General features: G+C 34.7%; 2 protein-coding genes across 4 annotated transcripts; both read left to right on the forward strand.

The window, feature by feature from the left end:
* Positions 1-3178: 3178 nt before the first annotated feature.
* On the forward strand, positions 3179-14225 carry LOC103487090 (phosphoglucan phosphatase LSF1, chloroplastic). 3 transcript variants are annotated; one of them, XM_008445299.3, is made up of 10 exons: positions 3179-3530; positions 3848-3954; positions 4178-4637; positions 4800-4871; positions 5420-5541; positions 5775-5990; positions 6577-6682; positions 6772-6884; positions 13079-13223; positions 13880-14225. In XM_008445299.3, the coding sequence occupies exons 1-10, from the start codon at positions 3222-3224 to the stop codon at positions 13997-13999; spliced, it is 1770 nt and encodes a 589-aa protein (XP_008443521.1). In that variant the 5' UTR covers positions 3179-3221; the 3' UTR covers positions 14000-14225. The 3 variants fall into 3 exon arrangements, with proteins under 3 accessions (XP_008443521.1, XP_008443522.1, XP_050939827.1); XM_008445300.3 differs by having other exon boundaries at positions 3381-3530; positions 3816-3954; XM_051083870.1 differs by having other exon boundaries at positions 3512-3530; positions 4162-4637.
* A 5162-nt stretch (positions 14226-19387) lies between these two features.
* On the forward strand, positions 19388-24255 carry LOC103487089 (carbonic anhydrase 2-like). Its single transcript, XM_008445297.3, has 10 exons — positions 19388-20070; positions 22025-22086; positions 22183-22329; positions 22512-22560; positions 22650-22766; positions 22871-22924; positions 23006-23091; positions 23384-23489; positions 23605-23763; positions 24073-24255. Exons 1-10 carry the CDS (start codon positions 19858-19860, stop codon positions 24109-24111), a joined length of 1032 nt encoding a protein of 343 aa, XP_008443519.2. The 5' UTR covers positions 19388-19857; the 3' UTR covers positions 24112-24255.
* Positions 24256-24997: the final 742 nt, after the last annotated feature.

Consider the following 24997-nt stretch of genomic DNA (forward strand, 5'->3'; position numbering starts at 1 on the left):
ACAAAGACTCCTAAACTATAATGCTTTGAGCTTAACAAGGGATTAATTTTTTGGATACTTTAGTTCATAATCTTAATACATTTGGGTATGAAAAATGTGTAAAAATTATCACGTAGTCGATATTTTATATATTATTTTTCATTATTGTTATTATTTCTCAACAATGATAAACAATGAGATTACATGGATAGTTTGTAGGGACAATAAATATTTTGCAACCTATTACATATATAAATCTACATTATTTTAATCAAACACTCCATGACCACTAATGAAATTGATGTTTGTATTTTTCTTTTTAAGACTATAGTTTCAAATTTCATACGCTCACTCGTTGCACAAAAGAAAGGCAAACTTTCTTTATAAAATATTAACAATAAACTAACAAAAACTAAGTCTAAAATTTATAAAAATATTCACAAACTAAATTCAACCATGGTACATAATTCAATAATAACATATAAAGAAAGTATCATCTGATAATGTAGAAATGACATTATTAAATTTCTTATGACAGGATTTTAGTGTCAATATAAAAAAGTAAAACTTTTAGAATTATGTACAAATAGGTTTGCCATAAATGTTTCTTACAATGATAGTTAATAATGTAAATTTTTTACCACTACAAAATTTAAAGGGATGGAAAACAAACTTTTTGGAACAATGTAATGAAATAAATATATAGAATTACCTAAAAAGCACTTTTGTGTTGGGTGGGGAATTAATTGATTGTAATAATAAGTGTTAGGTCGAGAAATGAAAAAGAGAGGAAAGAGAGAGAGAGAGTGGCGTGGGAGGAAGAATTTGGAATTTAGATTTGAAATGGGGAATTTGGCTCTCCTTTTTGAAGCCAAGTGGAGTGGAAGAAGATGGGAAGTTGGCAAAATATCATAATTATACAATTTATAATTATGTTCCTCCATGCCCATATTTGGTGCCTTCATTTTGATACCCAATCTTCAAGGGACGATCAAAATGATAAATACTATCTCCCAAATTTTAAAACTAACTATTACACTTTTCTCTTTCCTTTCTGAAAATAAAAGTGGCATGGACGTTAAAGACTATCGATTAAGATAGTTGATGTGAAAGTGAAGTTAAAAATATTAGTGAAAACTTAGATAGAGAGATACGTGTAAAGCAAAATAATTGAGTGTTTGATGTATGATCATTTAAGTAGACATTTTTAATTGGTCAAATTAGTATGAGATTTGTGAAGGCTCACGATCATCTTACTGTTCGAGTCTCATTGACCATTCATGGTAGGTACCAATCATGTTTGCCAATGCTGCAAGTAATTTAATTTATTAGGATAAAAGATAAGCCAACATCATTGCATGTAACAAATACATATAAGTCTATTTAATAGCCTTGAAAGTATTGGAACAGTATTGGTCTTAGGGTTTTAGCTTTATTTGGTTGACTTATATGTGTGTGCTTATGTGCATTAATATTTCATAATTAATTTCTAGTTTTGAGTCATGATTTTGTCTAACCAGTAGCTTATAATTACCTTAGTTGGGTTGTTAATTTCATTTTTGCTATTAGACTTAATAATTTCGACAAATTTAAAACGAACCTTAAACTTTACATGACTAGTGTTGTGATTCATTGGATGAAATGTGAATATATGGTTTGGATTAGTCTCTTTTAGTTGAACTAAGAGTTATGGTCTTGTCCGACCTATGATATTACTTGAAGTTTTTAGTTGCTTCAATTCATTGGTTTCAGTAGTGTAAAATAATTACCAAGTAATTGAGAAATTAGATAGTCAACTTAAACGTGTTTCAAATGATTAATAATTGTGTCATTGGCTCATGGTTAGAAATTTGAATTCTGCCATTATTTGTTGAATTAAAAGAAATAAGGAAGAATAAATAAAAACTATAGACAACTTTGCTATTGTCATTAATTATGATTCATTATCTTTAATTTAACATTTGTTCACAACTAATTATTGTGTTATACAATTTTTTTAAAAAAAATTTCAAGCCAAGAAAACTTATTTGTGTTTGGTAAATTTATTTGAACAAATTTAATTGGCTATAGTGTTTCCGTAAAATTATTATATTTTAGATTTAAAAACTAAAAATAGATTTATCAAGTTTACATTTTCTTATAATTTACTTGAATAGTGGTTTTGAATACATGCATTTTTTAAGAAAAACCAAAATATTTACAAAAATGGTAAAATTTTAGATTTTATCAATAATAAATCATAATAGACTTCTATCAATTTCGATGCATTTATTTGAAAATATTTTTAGTACTTTTGTCATTTACAATCATTTTTATTTTACTTATTGTAGACTAATGGTTAAATATTAAAAAAAAATTCCTTAATTTTTGTAAATCATCAATATGGTATGATTTAATACATTTTTAATTTTGAAGAATAAAATTTATAAAGAAAAAGTGACCATAAGCTAAGAAGAATAGATTTGAAAAATGTTAAAGGAATTAAAAAGTACCTTTAGTTTTGCTAACAAATATTTTATAAAACACAAATTTTTTAAAAATAAAATAATTTACAAACCTTTTATATTTCATTGAACAAAATAATTAGTTGATAAAAAATTATTAGATTTTTCTCAAATGAAATTTGAAAAAGGAAAAAAAAAAGGTCACTTCTAAATTCTTAAGTATCAATCTCAAACACAAGTGGGATACATAAGAATCATCCACATGCATATCTGAAACCCAAAGAATCTGGCAAATCTGATGGGCTGGACTCTCCAACAATCACAAACCGTCCATTTCTTACAAATCAAACCACGACACGTGTCTCTTCATCCTAACTTTGACAGTTTCTAAATCCGATCACTCGGTCACAAAATGCTGTTGGCGCCTCTTGCTTTTTCTCTCCTCAAATAAAATCTGGCGGGAATATCGGTTTCTCTACTTCTCGGAATACACATCTTTTAATCAACAACCTCTCCAAAGCAGCCCACGTGTCATTTCCTCACCATAATTACCTAATACAATAAAGCACCTCACCCGAATCTGATGGTCGCTCACGCATACGAACATCAAAAAATAATAATAAAAAAAATTCATGTATATTAAATATCCTCGTGTCATGGGACCCACCTAAGACCACGTCAGCCGTGGGATATTAGATATCTTTTTTTTTTTTTTTTTTTTTTTTTTCATTTTTTTTACAAAATTTTCGAATTTCTATGTGTAGTTTGTAATTTGTATTTGTTAATCTGAGTTCGAGAATGGCGGTTCTGCAGCTTCCTTGTGTGGGGATTATTGATTATTCATCTTCCCCATTGTTGAGAGCAAGTAAATCGTCGTTGTTTTGGGGAAGAGATTTATGCTTTGGAAATGGGGGTATTAGGGATGGTCCGAGACCGAGAGCTTCATTCAATGGTCGAGTTCTTAAGATTTTCGCCATGTCCGATACTTCTTCTTCATCGTTTAAGATGAATCTCAATGAATACATGGTTACGCTTGAGAAGCCGCTCGGCATTCGGTTTGCGATTTCCGTCGATGGAAGAATCTTCGTTCATTCGCTTAAGAAAGGGGTATTCATTTCCTTTCTTATTTGTTTATTTCTGTATTTGTATTGATGTTTGTATGAAGCAATGGTTTGGAATGAGTCCTTTCAAATAAGTTGAAATATTGACATTTAACGCAACAGAAACTTTAGATTAAGAACTGGACTAAAGTTAGTTAGGGCCTTAGAACTTAGAAGTACTATTTACCTCAAGATCTATTGTGTAAATGAAATGTGTTGGGTTGCTTTTGTTTGTTTGTTATTTATTATATATTTTTGAAATTATTTGGTGATGCCTCGGTAATTTAACCAGGTATTTGACTGCATCAACTATAATCTTTTTAGGGTAATGCTGAGAAGTCAAGAATAATCATGGTGGGGGACACTTTAAAGAAGGCAAGCGATTCATCAGGCGTCAATCTCATTGAGATTAAAGACTTTGGTGATACACAGTATGCTGCACCATTTACTTGAAAGAGGGTCTACATGAATTGGGTGTAGATTTTTTTTTTCTAAGTTAGTGAAGATTTAAACTAGAATAATGGAGGTTTATGAAGTAAACATCTTGGGCTTAAAAATAGATTGAATTTTCTATGATTTGATTTTGGAGATTTTTCCCATTCATCATTTTTTTTTTTTAATGTTTGTTTTATTTTCAGTATTTGGTTTCTTCAGGATGATGCTGAAGGAGAAAACGGGATCTTTTAGCCTGGTCCTTGAAAGACCTTTTTCTCCTTTTCCTATTCAACAGCTTCTACTTTCAAACGATTTAGAAATTTTGTTTAATAGAGGTCGAGTGCCTATTGCTACTTGGAAGAAAGAAATTTTGGCATCAAATTTACAAACATCTGATGAAAGCAGTGGGAACTCTGGCTTTGCAGCTTTCTCCTCTAAGTTCTTAACATCAGAAGGTTGGAAACTTCTTAGAGATCAAAATGAAGATACAAAATCACATATACAGAGAAACATTCTCGCACCTCAAATCGGCCAACTTGTTGGTATATTTACTGAAGATGAGCCTGGAGATGGAGAATGGGCTCATGGGAGCTTCCCCCTAGATGAATATGTCAAGGCGTTAGAACGGTCTAAAGGGGAGCTATATTATGATCACTCTCGTGGTATGAGCTATAGTAAGGTGGGTTTTCATGGTGGAATTTGGTACTATGTGTTGATTATTTTTAGCGACATATTTGAGTCAATAATTTGTCAGTACACCGACAGGGTGTACTCCCCACCCACCCACATGCTTTATATAGCATGGTGCTAATCTTCTGTTCTAAACTTGTTGTGTTGATAGATCACGGAGCAAATCTATGTGGGGTCATGTATACAGACGGAAGCAGATGTTGAGGCTTTGTCAAATAACGTGGTTTGTATTTTCAATGTTGGTTTATTAAACAGTAAATATGACCATCAACAATGCATGCTTCATGCTGCTGACGCTAACCATTAGGCACCTTTTACTGGAGTTCAGTAATTTTTACCTGTATTGCAGAATAATCTTCCATCACTATTCTCAAGATATTTTTTAAAATATGTACTTTAAATCGACATATGAGACTCTAGTAAACATATACTATCAATCCCTAAATTTACATTGTTACAACAACAGCAAAATCTACCTGGGTTTTTAGAGGAGAAGATGAAAGATCACTAGTACGTTTAGTCCCAACTGATGTTGCTCAAGTCAAAATTTGGTACAGTTGACTCATTTTTAGGTTTTCGTTGTTCTGTGTCTTCTTATATATTGGGTTGAATACAACTTGGCCTGCTTTTGGAAGCATTTACTTAGATGCAAACACATTCCTGTTCTGTCCATTAGTATCTTTCTTCTGTTTTGGAATTTTCTTTTCCTGATGCTCATCTGCTCGGTTCTTAGTCCATCTTGGTTACACTTCTTTCAAACTTTCGCTACAGGGAGTCACCGCTGTACTGAATTTTCAAAGTGCAACTGAGGCAGAAAACTGGGGGATTAATGCCAAGTTGATCAACGAGTCATGCCAAAAATTTGATATTCTAATGATCAGCTATCCTATCAGGTGAATAAAGATTTAGCATCATATCCAGCTCAAGTTGATAGATTGGTCATGGTGCTATCACTATCACTTTTATGTCCGTAAATTTTCATTCAAGAAATTTGATGACTGAACAAAAATGAAGACCAAAACTTTGGTTTGTTATTAGCACTACTTTTAAGTTTCTCATTCTCAGTTTCAAATATGTTGATCGCATAAACTATATGGCTGATTTGAATACTTTTGTTTTCTTTCAGGGAAGGAGATTCTTATGATTTGAGGAAAAAACTACCATTCTGTGTGGGTCTACTTCTACGACTGTTAAAAAAGAACCATCGAGTTTTTATAACTTGTACCTCTGGTTTTGATCGATCTCCAGCCAGTGTGATTGCATATCTACACTGGATGACCGATACTTCTCTTCATGCAGCCTATAATTTTATCACCAGTTTGCATTCCTGCAAACCTGACAGGTTCTTCTCAATACCACTTCACAGTCTGCACGTATCAATGCACATAATAATTCCGAATTTCCTATTGTATGGTATGAGTGGCATTCCATATAAATTGGAAGAACTAACGTGATTGCCCATTGCTGGTATAGAGGTTGCATAAAGTTTGCATGCATGTATAAATACGGGTTACGAAAATCAAATGTTATTCTCGTATACGACTGCACGTGGATTCCAGATTAGTTAAATGTAAGGAAGATTTTTTGTATATAAGTAAGAACAGAAACTTCGTTGATATAGTCATTCTTATTTAGAACTCAATCATATTTAAAATGGATAATAAATATCAGATTACCCTGTGGATATACCAGCACGTTACCTTGACGAACTAAACTTTTTTCAAGTTCTTACTTAGCTTATATCAAATAGCTTTTCTTTGTTTTTTCCCCCTTTTACAAGATGTTTCTTTATTTATAAAGTTTACCTTCCTCAATTTTTTCAATGTCTTTGCTAATCAGAAGCAGAGTAAAAAATTCATGGTGCATATCCTTCACTATAATATATTCTTTTTGAAGATTTATTGTACTTTCTCAAAATCCTTTTGCAGGCCTGCTATCGCTTGGGCTACCTGGGATCTCATAGCAATGGTGGAAAATGGAAGGCATGATGGACCTCCCACTCATGCCGTCACTTTCGTATGGAATGGACAAGAGGTAATTGCGGAATCAGTCTGTTTATCTTTGCTAATTGTCTCGTTATTCTATTTATGATGAAAAACATTTCAATTTTTTGTCCAGTACAGGGGGAGGATGTAAATTTGGTTGGAGATTTTACTGGTAACTGGAAAGAACCGGTCAAGGCTAGTCACAAGGGTGGACCTAGATATGAAGCAGAAATGAAACTTCCTCAGGGGAAGTAAGTATAAAAAGATTGCCTTACTAGCATCTAAAGTATAAGCGTGTACATCAGTCTACTAAGTGCATATTTGTTGATAATCTGTTAAGACACTCCCAGTTCCTTTTCTATTTCCTTTCAAAATTCAGATTACAGCCCAAGAACTAAATAACAAAATAACACTAAGCTTAATAATATAGTCTCACTGAGCTTGTAGGAACACTCAAGCTTGCGAACAATACACACAGAGAAAAGGAAAAACAAAACACAATAACAAGGAATTTCTGCCCTCCTTCCTTGCTACCAACCAGCCACTTAAAACACAAAATAAACAAACGGTAACCTGTGCTGCACTCTCCCCTCTCAGGAGGTGGCTGCCCTGCCTTCTGCTTCAAAACATTCCTCTCCTTCTCTGTGCCTCCTGTCCCCCTTTTAATCCCCACTACTAACGGACTGTGGGTCCCCTCTCTGGTCCCCATCCTCCTTGCTTTCTTCCCCTTCAACACGTGCCTGCTCGGGATTGGTTTCATGGTTATGATCTTCTTTGCCACTTGTCTCCCCCTCATTGGTTTCATGGTTATGATCTTCTTTGCCACTTGTCTCCCCCTCATTGGTTTCATGTTTTTTCTTATTCTTCCTATGATACGTAAATAGAATTGGTGGCCTAGCATCACTCTCCTCTTCCAAATCCACCTTGTCCTCAAGGTGGAATTCCGGAAATTGATATTTCATGTCAGTGCAACTCTCCCATGTCGCCTCGTGTGGGGGCAGTCCTTTCCAACTGATCAAGGCTTCCCATTCCCTAGTAGATGGATTCTTGCGATAGCCGTAAACCTCTTCCGGTTGTGTGATCCATTCGTGGTTTTCATTGATGTATGGAGTCAATGATTGTACGGTTTCTCCTCTTCCGACCGCTTTCTTCAACTGGGATACATGGAACACGGGGTGGATAGCAGCCTCAGCGGGTAGTTCAAGTCTATATGCCACCTTCCCGATCCTTTCTAAGACTCGATACGGTCCGAAATACTTTGGAGACAGCTTTTCATTTCTTTTCTTTCTGATGGATGCCTGTCTGTAAGGACGCAATTTGAGAAACACCATGTCCCCTTCCTGAAATTCTACTTCCCTTCGTTTACTGTCAGCTTGTTTCTTCATCCGTTCTTGTGCTAGTTTCAAGTGTTCCTTCAAGGCCCCCAGCGTTATATCCCTGTCTTTCAGCTGCTGGTCTAGCGTTGAATTAGGTGTCTCCATATCTCCATAATAAATCAAGGGAGGAGGTAAACGTCCATAGACGGCTTGAAAAGGAGTAATTCCAATCGAACTATGATAGGTTGTATTGTACCAGTATTCGGCCCAATGTAACCACTGGCTCCACTCCTGTGGTTTTTCCCCACAAAAGCACCTCAAGTATGTCTCGACACTTTTATTTACCACCTCGGTCTGCCCATCCGATTGGGGGTGATATGAGGAGCTCCTGTTCAGCTTAGTACCTGCCAGACGGAAGAGTTCCTTCCAGAAATGGCTTAGGAAAACCTTGTCCCTGTCGGACACTATAGACCTCGGGTACCCATGGAGTCTGACCACTTCCTTTATAAATGTTTCAGCCACCATCTTGGCCGTAAACGGATGCTTCAGCAGCAGGAAATGACTATATTTACTCAACCTATCCACCACCACCAGGATCACATCCCATCCCTTGGATTTTGGTAGTCCTTCAATGAAGTCCATGGAGATATCACTCCATATTGCATCTGGAATTTCTAAAGGCATCAGTAGCCCTGCTGGGGTTAAGGCTGATGACTTGTTTCGTTGGCAGATGGCACACTCTTCACAGTACCGCATAACATCCCTTTTCATTCCCTTCCAATAAATTTCCCCAGTCAGCCGCTTATAAGTTCTTAAGAACCCCGAGTGTCCTCCGAACACAGAGTCATGGTAGGTGTGCAATATCGTGGGAAGCAAGGTGGATTTGTTTGAGACTACCAATCTTCCCTTAAACTTCAGCACCCCCTGCTGCAGGGTGTAATGGGGTATCTCCATCCCTTGTTCTTCGATCAACCGGATGATTTCTCTCAGCGCTGGATCTTGCCTGGTTTCTTCTTTGAGGATCTCTACATCTATCAAAGCAGGAGCTGTAATTTGGTTCAGTTGTGCTGTTGGAGTTATCCTGGATAAGGCGTCGGCTGCTTTGTTTTCCAGCCCGGGTTGGTAAACTACCTCAAACGAATACCCCAAGAGTTTTGCTACCCACTTCTGGTATTGGGGCTGCACCACCCGTTGTTCCAACAAATACTTCAGCGATCTTTGGTCTGTCTTTACCGTGAACTTCCTTCCCAGTAGGTATGGCCGCCATCTCTGGACTGCAAGGACTACGGCAATTAATTCTCTTTCGTACACTGGCCTTGATCTGTCTCGAATACTCAAAGTTTTACTGAAATACGCCACCGGCTTCCGGCATTGAGTCAGCACAGCCCCCACTCCGAACCCTGAAGCATCGGATTCAATTTCGAAAGGCAGGCTGAAGTCGGGCATAGTGAGTACCGGAAGAGTCATCATGGCTCTCTTAAGTTTACCAAAGGCTGCCTCCTCTTCTTCACCCCATTTGTACGCACCTTTCTTAAGCAGCTGGGTAAGTGGCGCGGCTATTGTTCCATAATTCTTAACAAAACGCCGGTAGTAGCCCGTCAGTCCTAGGAAGCCCCTAACTTCCCGCACATTAGCCGGAGTTGGCCATTCACTCACTGCCCGTATCTTTTCTGGATCTGCTTCGATACCTTGTTCCGAAATGAAATGCCCCAAGTAACTAATCCGCGGTTTTGCAAAGCTGCATTTCTCCATATTCACATATAACTCCTTTTCTTGGAGTAATCCTAGGACCACTTCTAAGTGCTGGAGGTGCTCTTCCATCCCTTGGCTATACACTAAAATATCATCGAAGAATACCAGCACAAACCTTCTCAAATACGGCTTAAACACTTGATTCATCAGGGCTTGAAAAGTCGAGGGAGCATTGGTTAATCCAAACGGCATCACCAGGAATTCATAATGCCCTTCATGCGTTCTGAACGCGGTCTTCTCGATGTCTTCTGGGCACATTCTTATTTGATGATAACCGGCTTTGAGATCGATTTTAGAAAACACACTAGCCCCCTTCAATTCATCAAACAATTCTTCTATCACCGGTATAGGGAACTTGTCGGGGATCGTGACGTTGTTCAATGCCCGATAGTCTACACAGAACCGCCAGCTTCCGTCTCTCTTTCTCACTAACAGAACCGGGCTGGAGTACGGGCTTTTGCTCGGACGAATAATCCCTGAGGTCAACATCTCATCCACCAGTCTTTCCATTTCTTCCTTTTGATGATGCGCGTACCGGTATGGCCTTACGTTGACTGGATCAGCTCCACTCTTCAAGTAAATATGGTGATCAATGCCACGCTGGGGTGGGAGTGTTGAGGGCCATTCAAACACGCGAGCAAACCGCTGGAGCAGGGCTGCTATTGGTTCCGCGTTCATCTCCCCTGGCTCTCTATCCTGTTCATACTCTTCCAACGGCCCACACTCTATGGTTCTGCACTCCACGAGGAACCCCTGATCATCAGCTCCCCACGATTTCATCAGATTCTTCAAACTTACTCGAGCTTTGGTAAGGCTCGGATCCCCTCGTATCACCACCTTCTTCCCCTGATGATGGAATGTCAACACCAGCCTTTTCCAGTCGACTTCGGTCACTCCCAGAGAGTGGAGCCACTGCATCCCTAGGATCATGTCTACTCCTCCCAGCTGCAGAGGTAGGAAGCTATCTGTCACCTTCCAACCTTCCAAGTGCACCTCGACATCCTGGCACACCCCCTTCCCTTTGACTGCTGTTCCCGACCCCAGGATCACTCCATAGTTCGGTGTCTCCTGCAATGTTACTCCCAATCTGGTCACCAAATCTTCCGCAATGAAGTTGTGTGTCGCCCCACAGTCGATCAGAATCACTACCTCTTCTCCTCCTACCTTTCCCTTGACCTTCATAGTCCCCGGGTTATTCAATCCCACCACGGAGTTAAGCGACAATTCGATGTTTAAGTTCTCCACGCCTTGCACGTCTACTTGTTTCATCTCAGCCTCCGCATCAAAGAATTCCTCCTCCACAATCTCTAACTCTTCCCCTCCTTCTTTGACTACGAGCATCCGGAGCTCCTTATGTTCTTTCAATTTGCATCGATGCCCTGCAAAGTACTTCTCCCCACAACGGAAACACAAGCCCTTTTCTCTTCGAGCTTGGAACTCTGCGTCAGACAACCTTTTCGTGGGCCCTTCCCGTCGGTTATCCCCCGTAGCTACCTCTCTCAGGGTGATCGTTCTCATTGGCCAACTTCCACTGGTCGTTCCTTCTTTCGTGGCTGTCGCTATGGTGTTCTTAGTTTGCAGGGGTTTATGGCCCGTTTTACTATCGTAGGCACTGATCAGCCCACATTCCCTTCGGACCATTTCCCTATTTTCTATCTTCAAAGCCAGCTTCATCATCTGGGCCAGCCCATTGGGCTCCAGGGTTTCTACTTCAGACTTCAACCATGGGCTTAACCCGTTCATAAACGTTTCTTCTAACACCACCGTAGGTAGGGAAGCCACCGGAGCCAGTAGCTTGTCGAAACGATTCCGGTACTCCTCGACTGTGGTCTCCTGCTTGATCGTTAAGAACCTGCCCACCAACGTTCCTTCCCTGGTCGCTCGGAACCTCACCAGCATTTTCTGTTTTAAATCATCCCAGCCGGCAAAAGCTTCCCGCTCTTCTTGTGATCGGTACCAATCCAACGCAGGCCCATCGAAACTGATCACCGCCACCGTGAGTTTCTCTGAATCCGTCAGGTTGTGTATCTTAAAATATCGGTCTGCTCGGAAAAGCCATGAGTCGGGTTCGGTTCCATCGAATACTGGCATCTCCACCTTCTTAAACTTACTCCGATCTACTGATCGCTCTTCCTCTGTTTTCGTTTCCAGCTTCGGCTCTTCAGCCATCGCTAGAGGTGACGCCTCTGCCATGGTGACCTTGCTAGTAGATCCTTCTTCTACCTTTCGTTCGGGAGAATCTTCTTTAACGATTCCTTCAATGTACTTCAGTATCACCTGCTGCTGTTGCGCCTGTTTGTCGATTTGAGAGTTCATTTCCGCGATGCTTTTGGCTAACAAGGCTATATTCTCCTCTATCACCGGTAGCCTTTTCATTTCCAACTCCACCGTCTCCAACCTTTCTTCCACTGCTTTCGTCATGGATACGTTTTGCCCAGGTATGATGCTCTGATACCAAAAATGTTAAGACACTCCCAGTTCCTTTTCTATTTCCTTTCAAAATTCAGATTACAGCCCAAGAACTAAATAACAAAATAACACTAAGCTTAATAATATAGTCTCACTGAGCTTGTAGGAACACTCAAGCTTGCGAACAATACACACAGAGAAAAGGAAAAACAAAACACAATAACAAGGAATTTCTGCCCTCCTTCCTTGCTACCAACCAGCCACTTAAAACACAAAATAAACAAACGGTAACCTGTGCTGCACTCTCCCCTCTCAGGAGGTGGCTGCCCTGCCTTCTGCTTCAAAACATTCCTCTCCTTCTCTGTGCCTCCTGTCCCCCTTTTAATCCCCACTACTAACGGACTGTGGGTCCCCTCTCTGGTCCCCATCCTCCTTGCTTTCTTCCCCTTCAACACGTGCCTGCTCGGGATTGGTTTCATGGTTATGATCTTCTTTGCCACTTGTCTCCCCCTCATTGGTTTCATGGTTATGATCTTCTTTGCCACTTGTCTCCCCCTCATTGGTTTCATGTTTTTTCTTATTCTTCCTATGATACGTAAATAGAATTGGTGGCCTAGCATAATCTTGTTATGCTTTTCATGCCATTTTTAGCAGTATCGCGTTACCTACTAAATTCGACCTAGCCTCTCTAGGTCAGCTTATCTGTCTTTTGTTCTATTAAAGGAACAAACGTTGCAAACTCGGTTATTAATATAAAATTTCTAATTATTATTTGTATTTTCATTGTTTATATGTTGCTGACGGAACTCTTTGCTCTCTAATATATGGAAAATAACATTGCAACTTAGAAATTGGAACGTTATCGTCATTGCTTAAGAAAATTTGTGGTTCTACCACAAATTTTGCTCAATCTTATGGATTATAAAGGATTAAAGAGCTGCTGTATTGATTTTTTTAATGGCCTGTAGGTATTACTATAAGTACATCACAAATGGTCAGTGGAGGCACTCAACATCTTCACCTGCTGAAAGAGACGAAAGGGGGAATGTCAACAATGTAATAGTCATCGGTGACACTGCCAGTGTTAGGCCTTCAGTTCAGCCGCAAAAGAAAGTAAGTCCTTTTTTAAAATCATCAATTTGGCCTAAAAATTGTGAGTTGGTCCTTAATTTTAAAATGTTTTTATTACGAAATGATTTTTCTATTTGATCTTTTTCTTTGATGTCGTGAGGATATGTTCATTTAGTATCCTCATCGTACTAACTGAACCAAGATTGATCGAGTGGGCATACCTTATCAATGTTTTGTTTAATGTGTGCATTAACAACCTAGACTAAATTGAAGTGTAATGTACATGAAACTTCTTAAATTTGAACTAAATGAAACTAAAACTTTTCCTTCAAAATATAACATGTATACCTAGAACGTCTGGGCACATATGTATATTTTGGTTCCTCACGTTGGTGTTTCAAAATTTTCATTTATTTCCTCATTGATGATGAATGTTAAAATTAGATGGTAATAAACAAGTATATGACATAATTTTGCCATAGGAATCTATCATCCACCGATCGATCAAGAATAAAAGACTATACTGAAAAAGTGTTAACATGTGAAAAACTAAATTGATTCTTGTAATTGATAGAAACTGAATCGTTGAAGTCTAGAGCATAGTTTTACTCAAAAAGTGTTCGACTACCTTACTTAAACATGTATTCTTGGATTCTTAATAATTGCTTTTGATCTCATATGATGATCTTGTTTTGAAGGATGCAAATATTGTGAAGGTAATTGAAAGACCATTGACAGAAAACGAGCGGTTTATGTTGGCCAAAGCGGCTAGGTGTGTTGCATTTTCAGTATGTCCAATTAGACTAACTCCTAAGTAGTTTGGTTACATTTTGCATAGTTAGAATATCCCGTATCTTAGTTATGATCCTACATTTACATATATAGAAAAATAAATATTTCCATGAAAATGCTTCATTTGCTTTGGTTTCTTGTACTTAATATTTAATACATGCAACATTCAATTGTAATATAGAGATGAACAATATGGATGATTCCTCTCTCCCTCTTTAATTTCTATAATTTTACTTAATTTCCTCCTCTTAATATTATATTTCTTTTTATCAATAAAATTTGTATAGGTTTGGCGTCATTCTTAGAAATCATTTTTTGCAAAAAAAAAAAAAAGAATATAGATTTTGGTGATAATTTTAACAAGTAGGTGATTGAAGATTGTTTTATAAGATTAGTCGAAGTGTGCATAAGTTGACTTAGATACTCACATATATTAGAAGAATAAAATTGATTGAAGAGTTTAGTAAGTGGAGGAATGTTTTTTGTTTGAGTAACTTTGGGAGTTGATTGCACAAGAATTCTGAAAACAATGAATTCAAATGTGTATTGGTATTTTGAATAATATTATTACAACTTATGGTGCGTGTGGTTTTTATTCCTTCTCTTCAATGTGTACTTGGAGGATAAAGCATTTGTTCTCAAGGTTGAATGTTTATACTCACACAATCTACCTTCTTGAGTTGATCTTTAGTTTATTAATTTTCTTAATTCGACGTCTATGTTAATTTTGGATATCAATCATTGGTTTCAAGAATTGATCAAAGTTTTGAATTGTTATACACCTGAGATTCTTCAACTTGTCCTCGAAAGTTTTCAAATTCTCAAAAAATATTTTAGACTTTCATATTAGTCTTTTGAATTTTCTAATGTCTCATCGCTTCTAAGTGCCTTAAAAGTTAAGAGAGAAGGTAATTACTCGATATTAGAACTTTCTTTGATCACATTTACGAGTATAAACTCAATTGGCTTTGAGGCCAACCATTAAAATATAGATTTTGTACTAAATTGTTATTTAATGGAACTCATTTGAGCATAAATTCAAATTATTTCGTGGACTATTGGTCAAGTTTTTTAAAGGATCAAATGTTCAAACTAATAAATCGAATTTGAGTTTATGATTCTGATAAAATGTACCTTTTTTTTACCTAAAATTTGAGAGTTATGTCTATAAAATTTAGAGGCTCTGAAAGAAACACTCTCAATCATCCACTATTTTTTAAATTTTGAAAATTAAAATGTTTTATTTTAAAATTTCATGGATAAAACATTGAGTCTAAAGCTATATTTCATCCTAAAATTATAATAATTAAGTGTATAACAATATTTTGTAAAAAATTATAAATATAAAAAATTTTAACAACCACAAATTCGTAAGTTTTGTTATATATGCAGAGGTTTTAACTACCATAGCATAAAATAGAATGTCTTATTACAAGTTTGATCTAATATTGTCAATTTTTTCGTAAATGTTTTAACGAGGTTCAACTTTACATCCAAAAGTCCAAACTCCTTATCTTTATTATTAATAATATATTTAAAAAATGAAATAAGAAAAGTGAACGAAGATTTGCATTTATTATATATCATATATAAATATGGTATGAAATTAATTCTATTATGATAATATTATAATCAAAATTACAAGGTAAATTTTTTTTTGGTGATTTTGTTCAAAAAAGTTTCAGTCCTTCATTTATCTCTCTCCGTCCATTCTTTCCTATTTCGTTCATTTTTTTCAAAATTTTCCACTGAGTAAGAGTTTGTGGTTATATACAAATTTTTTTAGAGTATATGAAAAATATATAGTATATTACGTAGTTCAGGCTTTGGAAAATTTTTACGGTATATGAAAAATATATAGTATATTATGTAGTTCATGCTTCGAAAAATTTTTAGTGTATATGAAAAATATATAGTATATTATGTAGTTTTCGGTCAACAAATTAGAGTATATGAAAAAAATATAGTATATTATGAAAAATATATAGTATATTATGTAGGTATTATGAAAAATATAAAAACATAGGAACGAAAAATATGAAAAAATTAGATGAAATTTTGAGATATTTGTTTAAAATTATCTCTAAAGTGGGTGATTTTTCTAAATATTTATTATTATTATTATTATTATTCCATCATAATTAATTTTAAAACACAAAATAATTTTTTAAATCATATATGGAGGAGATGCGATGAAGTTGGTGGTGCAAAATTTGACTAGCTCTTTGTTCTTAGTCAAGGTTGAAGACGTTGTGATCTTAGAACTCAAATCATTGCTCACCAACGCAACCTCCCTTCTCACCGTTTGATCTTCATTCTCGACCACGATCCCGAACGTCTGATGATGAAATTTCACTTGTTGATTTTGGCTTACATGATGGCTCCAACATTTACATCTTTTTCTGTCCCCTTGATAACGATGGTGGTGATGACATTGAAGCTCGCCGATTCTTCTTTACTACTTTCTGACGTCTAATGAAAATTGATAACGTTTTACATGGGGATGAAAATAATAATGAAGATTTATTATACGTTAAATTTAATAAATAAAGTATTTTCATGTTAGAAGATATTTTATTTGATAATAATTACAAATCTACCCTAAATGATAACGTAATATTGAATATAATTAAAATTGTATTTTAATTATTAGCATAAATAAGATAGTAATAAATTCAATATAACGTAAATAAGGAAATATTTTGTATTTAATTTCAAAAATCATTTATAATTAATAATTATAATAAGATTATAATTGTACTAAAAAATATAAAAAATCATAATCAACATAATAAATATTATTTTAGTCATTAGTGAAATTTTAGAGCATCTTTTCTATAAATCTTTCTTTTATTTATAACGTTCATATTTGAATAATTAGTCCATATTACTCCATGGAGTACATACAAGGCCGCCTCTTGGGCCCCTACTCAGTCCGACTCATCGAAAAAGGTCGAAACTATGACATGAAAATGTCGACATTCATCGTAATTCCTCTCTTCGCCATTTTCTGTTCCCAACCTTTACATATTACTTTCAAATATTCTTTAGAATCAATGGAACCGCCCTTCTTTCTCTCTCTTTCTTTCTCTCTACTTAAAGACAGTAACGAATAAGTGTCTCCGCCATGGCCACGGTGCTCCACCTTCATTCCGCCGCTATCCGGCCGGAGAACGCCATCCTCCGCCGTAATTCTCTGTCTGTGAAATTTTCCTCGTCGCCGGTGGCGGATTTGCCGAATGTCAGAGGGATTTGGAGTCTTTCCGATCCGTTGCCGTTGGGCCCAATCTATTTGATGTCAGGGCTCTGTTTGTTTGGGTCTAATTATGGTTGAATGAGCTTCTCGCCAGGCCCAATTCAAGCCCAATTAATGTTTCGGCCCATTATCCAAAGGCAAGCATTTTCCAATTAGTTTTGTATCTAATTGGTTTTTAGTTTTACATTTTTGAAAATTAAGATTATAAAACCTTCCTTTTTGCATTAAAATTTTTGTCTTATTAATCTACTTTAGGTCATTATTGCAAACTGAATATATTCAGTTTCCACTTTTAGACTTTGTTTAAGAATTCAGAGAAAGTTAAAATTAACTAAATGGTTACTTAAACAAACTTATGTTTTAACTTTTCATTGCTTTATAATAACAATCCATGAGTACCTATAAAAACTTAACAAACATAACATTTCATCTTTAGTAGTTTAACAAATGCAAGAATCGAAGAAAAAGGATCAACTCTTTAATAGGAGAGAGATAATTAGTACAAAAATTTTATACCATTGACAATGTTAAACACATCATTAAACTATATATTATTTTATTTCGTAAAGAGCAGAGTATATTGAAAAATGTATGGTGGTAGAAATTGATAGAAAAAGTGAGATATGGGAATTAAAGAAGTGAAGGGGGAGAGAGTAATGGGGGAGTGGGAGTGGGAATGGTGGTTGGATTGATGTTTGTTTTAGGTCCACCAATAGATCAGAGTAAGAGAAGATAAGAAGTAGCTTAAAAATGCAACATCTGTCATCTTTGTTTACCATTGGAATAAACTCCATTCATTTTGAGAGGATAAAGTATTTTATTTGAAGCTCTTCAATCTCTTATTTCTTACCCATTTGTCTCCTTTTCTCACTCACACAATGCATCATATCTCATTTTGTGGTACATATCCTCATTGCAACATACCTCCATTACATTTTATCTACATTGTCATTATTATTCTTTTCTTGGCTATTCAAAAATATTCACTCAAATCAAATCTAAACAAAACACAATATTTTGTTGAGACATTTATTTCGATGAAGTTTTAAAAAATAGTAGAACTCAACTGACACAATATCTACTATTAACATAAAGTTAGAGGTTTGATCTCTCACCCCACATATTGTAAAAAAAAAAACAGTAGATATCTTATCACTAAGTTAATACCAATATAAAAAGGTAAGTTTAGCTTGTATAATAATAATAATAATAATATTGTTATGGGTGAATTTGGACATGATGAAATGAATTAAAAATATAAGATAAACTCCTAACTTGTTTGGAATTAAGAAAAAAAAATCATATTTTAAATTTTAATCAATGACTTCATCGTTACATATAATTTCCTAAAAGATAACTTAAATACTTCTTTTGTACTCTATTGTTCTTCATCTCTAACTTTGGTCGCACAATCCTTTTTATTTGTTTTGTGCAATCGTTTCTTCAAATTACAAATTTACTATTATTATCAAACAATGTTTTCTTTTTCACGTAAAATTTTGGAATCAACATTATTAATAACATTTTTTGTTCGATATGTAATGAAATAAAATTGAAATAATACATCTAAAAAGTGTTAGTGTCATTATTAATATTATTATTATTATTATTGTTATGATGCTAATATCTCTTTCTATAATGTTGTATTTATATCACAATTGATATGTGGAGAAAAGGCACCGTAGCTTAGAAAGAGAAGTGTTGTATACCATTTTCCATAACCCCATACCATTTTAAGTTCCTTTTTTATAATAATTAAATCCCTTTATTTTTTTAAAAAAATTGTATTTTTTTTTATTATAAAACATTTGAATTTTTAGTGAAATTATCAAAACAAAATTAACCTGCTTTTGAGCACCAATTTTTTATTTTAAAAAAAATAGTACATTTTAAAAATATGTTTCTTTTTTCTTTTCGTTTGTGATTACTACAATTTCAAATTGTTTATTTTTTAATTTTTGGGAGAATCTTTTTTTTTTCCTCTTCTCCCATATTTGCAAAGAACTTATTCGAGTTATGGAATTATAATAGTAATATATATATATATATATATATATATATATATATATATATATATAGAACATGATACTCTATATAACAATCATTTAAAGCATGTCCCAACATTTTGCCTAATCCCTAACAATCGTTGGATATAATTCAGAAAATACAGTACTTTCAACTTAAATCTCTTAATACATACACACATACATATGTTCTCTCAAAACGTTCAAAACACTATTAGACCATTTCAAAAATTCAAATAGTTAAACACAATTGAGATTGATTTAATCCTCACTACCACGTAGACATATGGTTAAAATCTTTTCACTGCATACGTAGAATCTCGGGCTCGTGATCGTATTGATGTGTAGGCACAATGAAATGGTGTAGAACAAATAGAGAGAGAGAGAGAGAGAGAGAAAAGAAAAAGAAAGAAAGAAAGAAAGAAGAAAGAGAGAGAAATGAGGAACGCCCAATCCTGATCTGAGAAAGAAGAAGCTGTGGTTGATTGTGGGTTCGCTTTCATTATCCCAAGAGAAAAAAGAGTTTAAAATGGGAATAGATCAGAAATATACCAATTTGAATATATAATTTATAAAGGCAACGGATACAAAGGCATAGTGCACAATGTCGACGGCTTCCATTAACACCTGCCTTTTCTCTCTCACCAAATCTTCTTCTTCTTCTTCTTCTTCTTCTCCTTCTCCTAACATCATTCGTTCTTCTGCTATTTCTGCAAGGCTTTCCAATAATAACAACACTCCTTCTCCTTCTTTCCCCAATCTCATCCAAAACAGACCTGTTTTTGCTGCCCCTTCCCCTATTATCACCCCCACCTGGGTATGTTCTTTCTTTATTTTCGATCTCCCAATTTACATTCTTTGTTTTCGTGCGTACTTAACCGATATATGTTCAATGTGACTGCTACATACCACAATGTATGTCATTATAAGTCTCCTTCATTTTGTCTCATGATATCATGTTGCATTTACTTTCATCCAACAACCAGATGATGTAAAACGATAGCAAGGAGATTTTCGTTTTCAAATCTTACAAATAAGAGAAGAACGTTAGATGATATAATATTGGACTTATCTTGATACATTGGTTTAAGTAACTTATGATCTAATCGATTATTCTTTGACTTAAAGAATTCATACATCTCTATCTCTTACATTTTAGAATGATAAATTAATTTATCATTCACATTGGTGTAGCAAGCAAAAAGAGTGACTAAGATTTTCTTATTCTTTTTCTTTCCTCTTTTATGACATTTTAAACTTCATGAATTCATGCATAAAATATATATATGTGTGTGTTTCTTCATTTTTAGAACATTGAGTTTTGGGTTTTGTCATTGATAGTAATTACATGTTTGTGGATATTTGGTTAATTATAATAGGTTTGAATGTTTGAAGTCTTTCTTTTCTTTTTTTAGGGTATGATTTTTTTTTCCTTTTTAATAATTACTATTAATTATTGTTTACTTATTTTAAGTAACTTTGTGTTTTTTCTTTTAAAAGTCATATGAATAGGTAGTTTGAGATTAGTTAGTTATTGGTCGTTTGAAAATGTTTGTTTATTTCCAAATATTATCCAACTCCTTCCTTTACTTTTTTTCACTCTTTTTTTTGTTTCTTCTTTTTATTCATTATTATTATTTATTTTCCACTAATACTAGGAAAGGGAACACGTGTCTCAATAAAAACCACAATTTCTTAAACATTCACATTTAATGTAACACATTGTATTCTTATTTGAGTACTTCAAGAACATTGTCAACAACACATTGATTCAATTGACATTTGTGTGTATCAAGGTCAATCAAGGGATATGGATCTTTTAACTATAGTGTATTTAATTTAAACTCAACTAACATCAATGTCCGTCGAAAACAAAGAAATCTATTATTCAAATCTCCCACCTCCAATCTAAACTAAAGAAAAAGCCAAACGTTTATTTTCTTTTTTATCACAACGTAGGTGTAATTCAAATTTTCGTACTCCACTTGTTTTTCAGAAAGTCATAATGAGCAAAGTGAGTAAATGAGAGGTGGATGTCATTTCAATAACTTTCCTTCTCTTTTGTATTTGAATCACATATATATTATACACACGTGCATGTCACGTGAAATTGCTCATACAAGCCACCAACTTTTTCCTCCAACGTGGCAAGTTACTAGTGGTTTACACGTGGCGACATCTAATTCCCTGTTGTATTTCATAAGTAACCGACATGTAACGTAATGCATGGGAGCTTTAACTTCACCCATCTGTCCCATTTCCCTTGTGGCTCATTCATAGGTTACCATAAATCACATATTACATTAACATGTTTACGTTAAATTAATTATTGTCTCTTTTGGTTTATTTTCTTTCTTAAAAAAACTCAAGTTAGTTGGCGAAATTCAGACCAAATTAAACCCTAAATTTTACCAAATATGTACGTATACATATATAATTCCTTAAACCTTTTGCTTTTGTTTTTCAATTTCATTCCCTTCAACTTTCTTCATTTCAAACTCCCAGTAAACATTTCCATAATTTGAATTTTATTTCACACTTTTGAAACTTAAATAATTAAAGACGCGTTTGGTAACAATTTTGTTTTTATTCTATATGTCGGTAGAAATTCAGCTTGTTTAAGAAATTAACCTCTTCTTTGTTTTGTTTTGCTTTTTGTTCTACATACCAAAAAATATGTTTTCTAGGACATAAGTTTTTCTTCTATTCAATATCATTATTTATTTATGTTTTGTTGCTAAATTTTGTATCGGGGAAATTGAATCTTGTAGAGAGAAGATATGGGGAATGGTTCATATGAGGAAGCCATTGAAGCTTTGGAGAAGCTCCTCAGGTACCTTGAATTCAATAAACATTTGATTTAAATACTTTTAATTATGCATTACTTATGTTATTTTATTTTATTTTGTGTATTTCTTGGTGGGTGTAGAGAGAAGGGAGATCTGAAGGCAACAGCAACATCAAAAGTGGAACAAATAACAGCAGAATTAAAAACTGTAGATGGAGAAAAGCCAGCCTTTGATCCTGTTGAGAGAATCAAAACTGGTTTCATTCACTTCAAGAAGGAGAAATATGAGTAAATCCTTCAATTTCCCTTTTTTCTTTAAACAATATGAATTCAGTCAAAAACATGTTTATTTAATTACTTACTTCTACGTGTTCTCGAAAACAAGTCGATTTTTACTAGTCGAATACTGTAGTTTTCAAAACCGAATCATACTTTGGCCTCATTTTGTGACTTCTCTTTTTGTTTTCCAGCAAGAACCCAGAGTTGTATGGTGAACTTGCAAAAGGCCAAAGCCCCAAGGTATGGTATTTCATTTGGTATGGTATGAGTTAATTAAAGGGAGATTATTTAGAACTGAATTTAATTTTATAATGTCATGGAAAATGCAGTTCATGGTATTTGCTTGCTCTGATTCAAGAGTGTGCCCATCACATGTTCTTGATTTCCAACCTGGGGAGGCTTTTGTGGTCAGAAATGTTGCCAATTTGGTTCCTCCATATGATCAGGTTTTGTTTTAGTTAATACTTTAAATTCAATAATTTTTTCCTCCATGTTGTATGTGTTTAAATGAGTTTCGGGCTTTTTTTTTTTCTTTTTTTGTTTAAAACAGGACAAATACTCAGGAACTGGATCTGCCATTGAATATGCTGTTCTTCATCTCAAGGTATTATAAACAACTTCAAATATGCTATTGTTAATTCATAATATAGATTTAGTTAGGAATGATTTGGTTTTGGTGTTGTAGGTGCAATACATTGTTGTGATTGGTCACAGTGCTTGTGGTGGTATTAAGGGGCTTATGACTTTCCCATATGATGGAAAGTACTCAACGTAAGCCTTCTTCTTCATTTTCGATTTCTCTTCGTCAAATCAAGAAATGAAACTCGCAGTTGAAGTTAATCTTATGGAACAAATTGAAACCACTATTCTCAAAACCCATGATTTGAGATGAATAGTGACTTATTCACAAAATGGAGTTATATTCAAAGATATACTAAACAAAAACGATAAAAAAAAACTTTATAAAACATAAAAGTAGCTTATCCAAACATAATGTTGCTCTAAGATTGGTCACTTCTTGTGTAATAAACTGATTAGAACTCACATTTGTGATTGAAAACAGTGATTTCATTGAAGAATGGGTGAAAGTCGGTTTGCCTGCTAAGGCCAAGGTCAATTCAGCCCATGGTGGTGCAGAACTTGGGGAACTTTGTACACACTGTGAAAAGGTAATTAAAATAAAATAAAAACCATTTTTGCACTTCATATTCAAATAGAGAGTAAGAAAGTGAACAAATGGGATTTCTATTAACATTTTTTTCTTTCATTTATTGGAAAATGCAGGAAGCAGTTGCTGTATCACTTGGGAATCTGCTAACCTATCCATTTGTTAGGGATGGTTTGGTGAATGGAACTCTTGGACTTAAGGGTGGTCACTACGACTTCATTAACGGAACTTTCGAGCTCTGGGGACTCGAATTCAACGTTACTAAGCCTTTGTCTGTATGAACTCCAACTATTACCGGCGGATCGATCTGGTTTTTCTCACTGATTTTCTTCATATGATGTACTTTATTTGTGTAATCGTCTTTTCTAGTATATAAATTGACAATAAATATGAGATGGAGTTCATTGAAACTCCGGTTCTAAAAAGTTCCTTTTTCTTCTGTCATTTCTTTCAATGAGAATGATGCAGAATTTTAAAACTTTTTTTTCTTTTTCTTTTATTTTTTTTTTATTTTTTTTTTTTTTTTTTACTTTTTACTTTTCACCTTTTTACTCTCTACCAAAATGCTACTCTTTCTTTGTTAGGTAAAGGATGTGGCCACCATTCTGCACTGGAAGCTCTAGGGGCATGTTAAGAAGTCAATCCTGTAAAGATGAGACTTCTTTCTAATAACACACTCTTTGGTTATGTTGAAATAAGGCTGTCTTTTTTATCCTGAGGATTGAATCTACCCTTCAATTTGATTGAAACCCATTTCAGATTCACCATATTCTAGGAGTTCCATTTCCTCTCTTTCCTTTTTATTGCTCCGAATTGCATTGAAAATGGTAGATTTCGTTTAAGAGCATGTAAGAGTAATACTTTGGGTATAGCCCCTGACAACTACGATTGCAGCTCCAAATGCACCGAGAGCTCAAGTATTTTTCTAGGAAAAATGTAAACCAAAACCTGATAATTTTTTTTTAATCTCAAAATGTAAGATAAAACACACAGATACAAATTTCCTGAGCAGAATAGGACAGAAAAGAGTAGTAAAACCAAATAAGATCTTTTTGAGAAGCTTCAAAGCCCCTATAATGTAGAAAGATCTTTAGACTATCAGTTTGATCCATTTCCTAATCTTGAGCTCCAATGGGTAAAATGACAATATGGTCTAAACTAACCATAAATGTTTTTAGTCTACAACTTGAAAACTTGAAAATATTAAATAATTCAAAATTCACGATGTAATTTTTCTTTTATATCCATGATTCACAGGCTAGCTTACAGCTTACACGCACCTTGTTTAATCTCACAGAACAACCCGTTTGACCCTACAACATTTGGGTGTCAAGAAAACTAGTAAAAAGTTAATTACTAACCAGGTGCCCAAACATGGTACAATGTAAATGTTATAGGGCAATGATATGGTTTTTTTTATAGATGTGACTATGCTTGAACAAGATATGTTCTATGGACTATAGCACAGCAAAGGATAAGGTCCATGAAATCTGAGGGGATAGACTAGAG

The sequence above is a fragment of the Cucumis melo genome, chromosome 4 (genome assembly GCF_025177605.1).
Source record: "Cucumis melo cultivar AY chromosome 4, USDA_Cmelo_AY_1.0, whole genome shotgun sequence".
Classification (NCBI taxonomy): Eukaryota; Viridiplantae; Streptophyta; class Magnoliopsida; order Cucurbitales; family Cucurbitaceae; genus Cucumis; species Cucumis melo.